The sequence below is a fragment of the Porites lutea genome, chromosome 8 (genome assembly GCF_958299795.1).
Source record: "Porites lutea chromosome 8, jaPorLute2.1, whole genome shotgun sequence".
Classification (NCBI taxonomy): domain Eukaryota; kingdom Metazoa; phylum Cnidaria; class Anthozoa; order Scleractinia; family Poritidae; genus Porites; species Porites lutea.
The window spans coordinates 19,076,794-19,088,883 of NC_133208.1; the positions used below are offsets into that span (position 1 = coordinate 19,076,794).

Genomic DNA, 12,090 nt, shown 5'->3' on the forward strand with positions numbered 1-12,090 from the left:
CTCGCCATCCGTTTCGTTTTCGCTGTCTGTCTCGAACTCGTTCTCTTCTATGTCTTCATCGTCTACTTCTGGGGTTTCCTCAGAGTAGACCACGTCGTCCTCTGTTCCGTCCAAGGCATTGGAAATACCGCAGGTCTTGAAGGATTTGACAACCACACTTTTAACAAGCTTGCTACACTTCTTGGCTATGTATTTAGGTGTACCGTAAATGGACTGGGGCTCAGGCAAGATGTATGGCTAATTCAGACAACTTGACGAGTTATTACCCATTAAAGAAATCAATCAAAACTCACAATAGGAGGACAGAGGTTAACAAGGGCAGCATAAACTCGAATTATCTTGTCAATCAGTGGGGCTTTGCTCTTGTCCTCACATGCTAAGTAGTCAGTTGACAGAGTACTTTGTAAGATTGTGTACTTTTGTCTCAGAATTCCAATAACTCTCTCCACATGAATTCTGACATTGGCGATTTTACGTGTCTTTTCTACATCAACTGGATCCAGCTGTTGTTTGCCCCTGGTAAATGCAGGGACGTTCAGTTCTGCCTGGTGAAACCACACCTGCTCGTGGACAGTGAAACCTCTGTCTGTAAGGACAAGATCCCCAGGAAGTAAATTTTTTAAAAAGCCACAGTTCTCTGTAAGAAATTTGTCTGATGTGCGCCCCCCCCAGGCCTCACTAACAAATGATATTGTTCCTTGTGGTGTTATCCCAATCAACACTTTCGCAGTGTTATGGTGTTTGTAGTTCGAAAAGGTTTGTGCTCTTGCTAAAAGATTGGATGGCCTATCAATAAATATCTCGAAACAGTCAATGATCACACTTGTCTTTAGACCAAAAGAGTCAATGAAACATTTCGGCATTGTTCTTTGAAGCTGTTCCCGACTTGGCCAGGAAATTAAAGGAGATAAACGAACATCCATGACAGTTAACCAGGTAACAATAATGCGAGAAACAACAGTTCTAGAAACATCAAAACGATAAGCAAGATCTTGGTGTGGGACGGCCAGTCGTAGTTTTATCAACACCAGAACAAACTCCTGAAATTTACTCAATGACAGGGAGCGTCTGTTGACATGTGGAGATACAAAGGAGAATGTTTTCATTAAAACTTCCCACGAGGGTAATCCAGTGTAAAAGCCAACTTTACCGTCATCTCCCTCAAAAAATTCCTGTTCAAATACGGTGGATTTTTCTGGCATCCAAGGTTTAGGCGTTCGAAACATGTAATCACACTGCTCGGTTTGCGTTGACCGTGATTGCGTGAGTTCGCTTGGCTCAGTTTGCGTGGCCATGTTGTTCCCCTCTTCCTCCTCCTCTGGAACCTCTGCCAAATCTTCTTCATCTTGAACCGCGAAAGAAATATCCCTGATTCTATCGCCATGGGCTTCTGATTCATCTTCCCTTGCCTTTTTTTCTTTCACAGCCTGAACCTGTTCTTCACGCTCCCTCTCGCGTTTACGTCTTTCTCTTACTCTCTTGGCTCTTTCCTGTTGTTTCTCTTGTTGGTCTGAACTCTTTAACTTGCTGTGGCCCAAATGCAAGCTAGGCACCCAGTCTAGATTGAATTTATCCCAGAGGGAAGCTGCTTTTCCAGAGTGAAAATGAATTCCACAAACACGGTCGTTCTCAAGCTTGCTTTCTGTTAAGTCATCACGACTTATGGCCGCTAACCATCTAGTTCGCCGTTCATTCGACAAAATTTCCGTCTGCTCGCCTTGACTAGTAATAACTTTAGGCACCCTACAAAAACTAAGGTCTGGACGTCTCTTTTTATCGTTGGAACATCCAACGATTAGACAAAACGAAGGCATCGCTACAAGGCGCGAGGAGTCGCGTGACAGATTTCACTCCTCCAATATGGCGGAACCAACTTTTCACCTACGTCATAGTCATGTGACCGCACAGACACAATTATATCAATGCGTACAGTTTGTACCGTTCAAGTTAATGCAAATGTTTTTCACATGTCATTGACCGGTCCAAATTATCTCGTCCCAAATGGGTATACCTGTGACGTTATCCCCTTCCTCAAAACACACAACAGTGACATCTTTCATTTACCTTGTGTTATAATCCACCTTCTAGTTTTCACAATTAAACAATTGGCAATGCCGTAGTAAAGAAGGGTATTGAAATACTCAAAGGACAAATTACACACTCAGCAACTTTTGTTTGATTGTCATTCTACTGTTTGCACGTGCGCTCGGTATATCGTTCTCAGTATCTGCTGCCAGGGTAGAAATCTTGCTTGGTCAACATGGCTGCTAATCATGTTCATCTTCTGGATAAAATCTTAACGATTTTCATGAACATGATATCAATTGGAACCTCCGTCCTCTATCTATATGGGAGGTAAGCTAAAAAAACGCATTTAGACAAATCTCCTTTTTTAACAGTAATTCATTGTTTACTAATTTCATGTTTCCTTCTTTTAGGCATGTAAACTCTTGGGAAAAGGGATGAAGCAACGAGAGACACCGATCTTTTTCGGACTCCTTATTCTCGTGTCGTTTTGCATGGGACATGCCTGTGTGAATGTTCATGCTTTGTGGACGGAACCTGTGATCCTTTGGGTAACGTGTGCCATAACAACAGGGATTTAAGAGTTTTTTCGCCTTTACCCTACGTTTTTTCCGATTTTTGTTTCGTCTTTACCACAGAATACTCCGCCATTTCCAATCTCTATTCCTGAAAGAGCTGGATATGTAGATACGTAGTTATCCGTTTTATCGGCTTTTATATTTTAAGTTGTTTAACGTACTGTACTTGTAATATCGAAGCCGATACGTAGTGCAGAAAAATGGTCAGCGTGCATTTGCAGATAGCTCTTGGGTAGTCTGTGGTGACAATGTAGCTAAAAGATACAAAAAGATAACACCTCAGCAAATTTGTACTGTAAATTTCTTTTAAGGCTATGTTGTCAAGGGTAAATATTTGTTAATGTCAACTTTGTTTCAATGCTTATCCATTTGGTGGATACTTTAAGTATCACATGATGTATCCATCTCGACATTATGAGTTTCCAAAATTATAAGAATTATAATTTTAATATTTTGGCCTACTCTATATGGTTGCCCTCTGACTGTGAACATGGTGGTGTGTAAGCTGCAAAATTGGTATCTTAAAGGACAGAATATGCTGACTTTAAGCGAAAATAGTATTTGTGACAGTAATGGAAATATGACTGTATTTATAGATGAAAGAAAATATGATTCCACATTACCGTAAGCTCTTCACTGTCATATGGATTACAGTGTACTTTACACCACTTGTCAACATGATTTTTAAAATGAAACTTGTCTATGACCATTTTCATATCAGACATTCTTTCAGGTGTTGGAGTCAAGTGACTTCTCACTTGATTGCTTCCATACTTTTTCAGATGGCATGCGTCATCGTATATAATAATATGTTTTAAAAAATAACAAACAGGAAAGATTAATCATAATGAAACACCCATAAACTTTAAATTCCTAATTTGAAAAGGCAAACAAACAATGCTTGCCGACAATAAATTACTTGCTAATATTAATATTATTTAAAGCAACCAAGGATACACAACAAGCTAACAAACTAAACGATTTAAACCTAAATTTTCCGAAGCAACTGATTTTCATAGCACTGTTGACACACAGATGAATGTTAACTTTCAAGAAGTGTTTTTAACCCTACATTAGGGTGTAACAGAGGGTGGACCAGATGAGGGGTGCCCTGCTGGAAGGAGAATAGGTCAGATGTTGAGTTGTACCATCTTGGAGTAAGGAATCCGGACCTGTTGCTAAGGAGGGCTATCCCACATACTGTGGGGTAAAGTTCATCCCAGGGTGCACTTCCCTGCCACCAATATGTAAGTAAGAAAAGTAAAAGGTAGAAACATTTAGGATTTAGTTTTTACATCGAGCTAATGGCGGAGGCAATATGGCTAAAGTGGTGGCAACATAATGAATAATATAATGTAACAAACTATGAGAGAAAATAACGAAATTAACACGGAAAATGTGCAGGACAAAGCACAACCATAGCGATTACAGAAGACAGCTTCCACTTGCTTCCAGTCTTAAAGAGTGCGAGTTTAGGCACTTGCTTGAAGAACAAAGCTGAAATGTGGCTGACTATTTGTATGAGGGGTTTACATAAGGTGAGACAGGTGAGAATCATGTTATGTTGTGGAAATTTACTGGAAGCTTTTGCAACCACTTTAACATTGTAAAAGTGAAAGTACTTCGAGCTTAACGGTGAGCCGTTGACTACTACATGAGCCTTGATTGCAAGGGTGAGGAGAGTAGAGTACACTAGGGACAAGTGAGGAAAGAACCAGTACTCCCTTAGGGCTCATTAACCCCAGTTAAGAGCATAATTAGCAAATTGGGCATCTGCATTACTTGACATTGAATGGTAAGAAGAGTTCACTAGGATGTAGAAATTTCCTGTTTGAGTCACACGAGAGATTGCAGGGTTTTCTTTTGTATTATTAGATTTGGACGTGGACGTTAGTCTGCTCGTTAGTCACTAGTCACTAACTGAATCTGATGGAACATTTTCTCGATTCAACTCTCGGCCAGCTACTCTAAGTTTACAAACTAGGACATCATGCTTTGCCGCGACAGAAACTGCCATTGATACAGCTTATTCCAGAACTCGTTGTTAGGCTCACTGCGAAGTGATTGGATGACCACCTTGGCTTGCGTGTGTGCTTGGGGTAGGTTTAGGTCAATCCTTTGAAGATAGTTGGTAAGAGGCACAATAAATTGTAGCAACCATTCACAGGCAATTAATGCAATTATAAACTCGAACTTGAGCATGGTTTGGATAAATCCCCTTGCATTTGAGTCTTGCATGTTGTCATGGACTTCTAAAGCCTTTAAGATCACGATAAATGATATCGTAAAAGTACACAAAGCGTCAGCACCCCAACGAGTCTCGCAAAGTCTTCACAGCACAGCTCATCTTCCCATTTGCTCTTGACTTTCAGGTGTTTCTTTTAATGTCTCCTGAAATTGATGCTGCCGCTTAGCTGAGATAGAAAATGACAATGCAATTTCCTGCATCATGTTCCTTACAATCCAATGGTTCTTTAACGTTAGGAGATTTCATCTTGCTGCTTCTTTGTTATTTAGACTTGAAAGTATTTCGTAAGAAGTTTTAAGTCTCTTTCAAAATTTATGAGTCATACTACCCTGAAAAGTGAGGCAGGCGGGAAAAAAAAGTGTAGGCCCACTACCGGCCAACAGGCTAGCTACCCCCTGATAATGATGTAGAAACTTCTCGTTTCAGTTACACACAAAGATTGTAGCGTTTTTCTGTTCTGTTATAAAGGTTCCTCATTGCCTGGCATTGAAAGTGTTTAGTCTTTTTGAAGTGGCGAAAAGCGGTTTTGCGTAGGTAGATCTAGAAAGAGTAAATCTTGTTTTTCAGATGGCAAGGACAAATGTGATCCTTTAGGTTTTTATCTTGGTTTGCAGGAACTTCGTGTTTATTTGCTGCTTCAAATGCAACTGCAATCACTTCGCATTTGTTAACACCTGATGAATACACGAGCTCACTTTTATAATTTTGGCTGCCAGAACTGAATTTTCCAAAATGGCGTATCTGAATCTGAGTTTCAAAGGATTGTGGGTTAGAGAAGAGGTGGGCTGTGCCTCATGAGATATCAAGTAAAGGAGTATGATATTTGTCTTGAAATAAACTGCATAAAATGATTAACAAGTTTTTTTATAACAAATGTACCATAAAAAGCTTAGATAAAATAATGAAATGCAGTGCTGTGGAAAATATCGTGCTATACTTTAGAGGACCTTACAAAGCACTGTTGACGTCTCTTTGGCTTGAAAATATTCCATAAGCAGCAAACTATGAATTAGTCATTTATTAGCAATATGTTCTCATTGGCCATCAACAACCACAATTTCACATAGGTTGGTCATTTGTGACCCTCCACGGGATTTCAGGGAAAAAGGTGAACGCACGCACACGGCATGCTCGCACGCTAAAACAAAAGAACTAGCTTTTAACACGTTACCTGCGTGTTAGTTACTTGCCTTATTAACATCGCAGCCATTGTCTTCCTTCGCATGGTAGAGACAAAGGAACGTGTTAATATCATGCTTGCAACTTTGCACGGTATAACACGATGACCGTGTCAAATGTATAGCACGCTCTTTGAAGTTAAAATTGCTTTCGATTTGTACAAGCACTACGTTGTAAGCTGTAAGGCTTTCTATTAGCTCACCAATACGATTTTAGTTGTCAATATCCAGTGCAACATCGATCAATGAATCAACAAACAGAATGGAATGTCTCGACTTGTTGGCCGTTTATTTAATCCTGCATTTGAGTTCTTCCTTTAATTTCAAATTCCTCGTTTTTTTAAAACAGCTTGCCAAACACGGGCCGAACGAGCAATGTCCTCTGCTCTTCAAATCGTAAACTTGTGAAGGTCAAGCACAAATGCATATAATTTTGACAAGCGTAAGCTTTAGTGTGAGAGCGAACGTGTATGATGCAAAGCGAATCCTTCTTATACTTCCTTTGATAAGTGAGGGATTATCTAGCTACGAACTGTTCAACCAAACGGACTATCAATTTCAGCTTTATTGAAACTGAGAATTGCATATATGCGCGCGCTACTAAAAACATGCAACGCAAACACGGTTTTCTCGTACAGTGAAGAGGGGTTATACACCCGAAACGTCTTGTTATTACAGCCATTATGAGACTTTTGATATTTGTGACCTTAGACGGGAAAACGTACACTAACGACTTTCCGTTTTCAAACGGCTTTCCATTTACAAGCCGTTTGTGCCGACCGTTCGAACGGCTTGGTCACGCGTTCGCTAGAAACAGCACGTTCGAATGGCTTCCTCACCGACCTCACCCGTTAGTTAGAAACATCAATCCGTTCGAACGACTTAATTACGCGTTCGTTAGAAACATTAAACCGTTCAAACGACAGGAGGCGGTTCGAACGGCTTGGTCATCTGTATTATGGCATTCCTTTGAATTTTCTGTCGAATGACATGCATGGGAGTTGCGCTATTCGTTCCCAAAAAAATCCCTCGTTCGAGCGGTCATTTAACTCAATGTTTTCAAGATTTGTTTGACTTCATTTGCACAAGTTTATCGGCTTTAAACTCTTATTTTGCCCTTTTTAAAACAACACGCGTACACAAGCGCCGATCATGGAGCGGACTTTTTTTCGGATGTAGCAGACTATGAGCTTTTCAGCGTCCACGATCCCTTATCAGACGAAAAATCTAAGCAAAAGATATCCTATGTAAACAAAACGTTTCAAAAGAAACCCAAACACTTTTGCTCTCCGCATGTTTACATTACAAACGAAACATTTTTTTGCCAACGACTTGTTCTACGTAAAAACACGGAGAATCAAAGAAGCCCGTGTAATTCGCTCTCTTCTTATTCAAATGGATAGTGTTGCGTTACCTATCACTCACGTTTGCTTTATGCAAATTTGGTAAGAATGTAATCTGAGAATTGCAGCTAGAGATAGAATCACTGTATTGATTGTGAAAATCCTGAGGGAAAGAGCCGTGATTTGCCGTAATGATTTCCTTTTTTATTAAAACTTTCGAATAGGACGGTATTTGGTAAGAATGTAATCTGAGAATTGCAGCTAGAGATAGAATCACTGTATTGATTGTGAAAATCCTGAGGGAAAGAGCCGTGATTTGCCGTAATGATTTCCTTTTTTATTAAAACTTTCGAATAGGACGGTAGATTTTCTTCATTTTCACTTATATTCTGTAAGTAATATACTTGAACAAAACCATTCTCAAAGAAGAAGCTGACAAACAGAAGTAACGAAGTAAGCTGAGTTGTACAAGTTAAGATAACATATAATAGTGTGTTAAGAATTCTACCGTGTTAAGGAAACAAAGGAACATAGCCTGTTAAAAAACACAAAGAATTCTAGCGTGTTATAAAAACAAAGCTCTACCGTGTTAACCAGATATGAACAATGGCTACGAACACGCTTCCCAGTATCAATTGTTTTTATGCACATATCTGCACGGTAAGCGTGTCATGTCATCAGCGTGCGAGCGTGTTATAACGTGCCGTGTGCGTGCGTTCACCTTATTCCCTGAAATCCCGTGGAGGGTCACATTTAAAGAGTTTTTTTTATTAGAACTGTCATAAAATGTGTTAGTTACATATCCAAGTAAGGGCTAAATTAAACTTGTGACATGCGCAGTAGTAGTTTTTGGAGCTGAAAAGTAAAGTAGAGAATTTTAACTTACAAATGACTGACTGCGCTTTTTGTCGGTAATGGTGTTTCAAGAGGTTAACTCACCTCTTGGTCTAACCTGTGACTTTTTGCTGAGGAAAAGAATGTTGCTGCACAGCCACACCCAACAAGCAATCAATTGCAAACATGCATTTTTCAGGTACCCTTAGGTGAAGCTTTGGAGTTATACATGTCTGCAAAAATCCCCGAGCGAGGTGAGGGTTTCACTTTCTGGCCCATTGACTAAATCTTTTGCATATTACCACTGACATTCTGTGAAGCAGTTGTTTTGAAAGTTATGGACCAAGACATGCTCGTTAAGCGCAGATGAAGTTATAAGGTGCATATGACTGTGTATATACAACACTTGGAGTATGAGTGAGTTTGTTGTGACAAGTTCACAAATCTTTGATTGGAACTCAGTCCACAAACAAGCAAGATGACTGAATCAACGGCTAGCTTATTGTTAGCAGAATGATGGAAGATTACAGAAATTCACGGATAATTAAATTCTGTGCTGATTTATTCCCTGCCCAGAGATGTTCTTCTATAAAGTTTATGAAAAGACTAGAACATGCAAGCGTGAATTGATCAAACCTTTGAATTTCTAAGGCTTACTTTCCGGCAAATTCAATGAACTGTCCTATAAAAAGTGAAAGAGAAATAGCGAAAGATTCCAGCTTCTAAAACACGCTGGAACTTAGATAGCTGATATTTTGGCAAACCATGCAACAGGCTAATACAGTAGTCTACTCTACTAGTAATGAAGGCGTGAACTAGAGACTCAGTGCTGCTTCTTGATAGTATTTCCAATGTGTCTGACATTATAGAGATAGTAAAATGCACCGCTGCATGTCTTGGTAATGTATTCAAAAGAGAGTCTAACCACATGCCCAAATTACGGACTGATGGCAAAGAACATATGTATAGTCACCAACTCTAACACCATCAACTGATACTTTTACTACGTGATTGCATGACCCAACAAGCAAGAGCTCAGTCTTGTCATCATTGAGCAATAATTTCTTCTCGCACATCATCTGGGTGATGTCTTGAATACAGTTTTCAATGGCTGTAACGTCATCTGCCTCTCTAGTGCTAACGTTAGGACTAAATGACAAACACAATTGAGTGTTGTCCGCATATGCATGTGAAGTTGGGAAACGAGACCCCAGAATAGAGAACAAATCTTGTGTGTAAATAGTAAACAAAGGCAGTCCGAGACAAGAACCTAGAGGACACCACATTTTAAGTCAAGCGGCTTTGAGAGCTTCTCCTTTATGCAGATTCTTTGATATCTCCGTTCCAAGTACCATTTAAACTAGGAAAGAGCAGTACCACAGACACCCAGTTTTGTTTGAAGCGATTGTAGAAAAATTCCATGGTCAACGGTGTCGAAGGCGGCACTCAAATCCAGTAGTAGTAAGAGTGATACACGGCTCTTCTCCATATTCATGAGTAGATTGTTTGTTACCTTTAAAAATGCAGTCTCAGTACTGCGATGGGAGCAATAACTAGATTGCAATTGAGGGAAGATGTTATTGTTAATCATGTGACACTGAATCTGAGAGGCCACCACATGCTCTGTTAATTATGACACGAACTGCAAGTTGCTTATTGGACGAAAATTCTTGAATAGTAGATTGAGGCCGGTTTTTTTAAAGATTGGTATACCACAAAGGTTTTCCAAGTGTCAGCAAAATATCCAGTTTCCAAGGACAGGTTGACCATAATAGTAATGGCAGGAAGGAGTGAGTCCCGCTGACACATGACTGATTTGATCTCTTTGTTCAGCTATCCCTCTCACATGTCTTTGTATGATGGGTGCATGACGGTCAGCAGCCGAGACAAAAATGCTTTTAAAATCGTGCCACAGATGATCCACATTATTCACAAACCCATTGGGAATAAAGGTATTACACACACCTTTCAGATCATGGCTGAAGATTATGCCAGGCTCAAGGCTCAAGATTATGCCAAATCAGGCTAAAAAATAAGCCAAACCAGGCTCACATGCCATACAAATATGCCAAACCGGGTACACAAATATACCAAATCAGGCTAACACTACGAGACCCACTGGAAAGAAAAATCCAGTTATCCTTTCCACTCCAGTCTCGGACAAAGGCATCGGACACACCTACAACCAGGAGAAGCAAACTAGGAGTCAAAACACGGAAGCTGAGCACTCTATAATAGGATGTGAAACAGTTAAGATTCGTGCGAGGACCCCATTTGGCTTCAACGACTTGAAACACAGAGGGATTAGCTTGCGAATCATCCTTGTAAATGAAATGGCGCAAAAGATCAGCCTTCCATTGAGCAATCTAGGAATCCACTGCGCTTCCAAGGCAATACCATGCACAAACAAACATGAAAAGTGCTTAGAGACACCGACTGGAGGACCTTAAAGCCACCAAAGGAAAGTTCTCTGGCAACACTCTGGTTGTCAGTGAAAATTTTCATCTTCCTGTGCTTTAACTGCTCTACAAAAGAAAGCAAAACATTAATAGCTATCAATTCACAAAAAACAGAACTTTAACCCAAATAATAAATTGATCGTGAACATAACGCTAGCACAGGGCGGAAAAGCCGCGAAATGAAGTGTCACTTGCGTCGGGAAATACAACTGTGGAAGAACCGGGGGGGTGCCAAATGGAGTTGCCGATTAAGGAGTCAATGTCACAAAAACAAAAACTTCAATTCCTCCAGCCGAGGGGGAGTAAAGCGAAAAAGGTGATCCTAAGCCAATTTATCTCATATGGCAATCTGCAAACTCATTCATCATCATTATCATCAACATTATCATCATCACCATCTTGATCACTATATATACAATACAATACAATACAATAAGAGTTTATTGTGAAAATACACTTAGCTACAATAATGGTGTGCTTTCACAGACGGAACCGAAATCGGGGTCTGTGAAAGCACGCTAGCTAATTTACAGGTATTCCACAAACACAATAAAATTAAGAGTTAAAAAACTAGATATGAAATATTCTATAATTAAAATTATAATAAAATCTTAATAAGTGTATCTTATATCTAAATAAATACTAAATTCAATAAAAAAGCGTCGAAATTATAAAAATTGCACTAGGTCAACTTGGCTATATATATGCAATCGAGCTAAGAGGTTAACATACCCTTTGTCCGTGCCAATTCTTCGTTTTTGTTCTTCTCTTTCTCCTCTTTGAATCTTTTATATTTCTCTGCTCTTGCTTTTTCTTTTTTCAATTTTTCCTCCATTTCCTCTTTGATTTCTATTTTTATCGCTAGTCTGGCTGCAAAAAGGTGTACATGATTATCACTGGACGAATGTGATACATTTTATGTAGAGGATGGTTAATAAACAAAAAACGGTATATATAGTATTTAAAACCACTGACAATAAGGGCAGCCAGCCAATAACCTTTTTGTGTAGAAATACTTAAACAAATTTGCCTTCCAAGTCTTGGGAGTTTCGCATTTCATTATTATTTTACCTTTTGGTGAAAAAAAGTGCAATGCAAAAAAATAAGCACTGAAAGCTGTCATCCTCTACATTCTTTGTTACCACGAGTAAAGGAATCATCAATAAGATGATTTATAAATAGGTTAAATTCTAAGTATATATTAGTAATTCAACTCGCCTTTCTCATGTTAATTGTGAAATTGTAAGCGCTTGTTTGAGAGAGAGAGTTTCTCAATATTACATAGCACACAGCAGGAAACTGTCATTCTAGTACGAGTTTTTGGAAGAATGTCGAAACAAGTTATTTATTTTATCATATTGCATTCAGAAGGGGGATTACTCTCCTTCAATAACGTCAACAGTTCTAATTACTTTTTGGTGAAAA

At 39.3% G+C, this 12,090-nt stretch overlaps 1 protein-coding gene across 1 annotated transcript; it reads right to left on the bottom strand.

Moving 5' to 3' along the window:
* Positions 1-1,818, bottom strand: LOC140946287 (uncharacterized). The gene has a single exon (XM_073395378.1). The coding sequence runs from the start codon at positions 1,812-1,814 to the stop codon at positions 279-281; it is 1,536 nt and encodes a 511-aa protein (XP_073251479.1). The 5' UTR covers positions 1,815-1,818; the 3' UTR covers positions 1-278.
* Between the last annotated feature and the right edge of the window lie 10,272 nt (positions 1,819-12,090).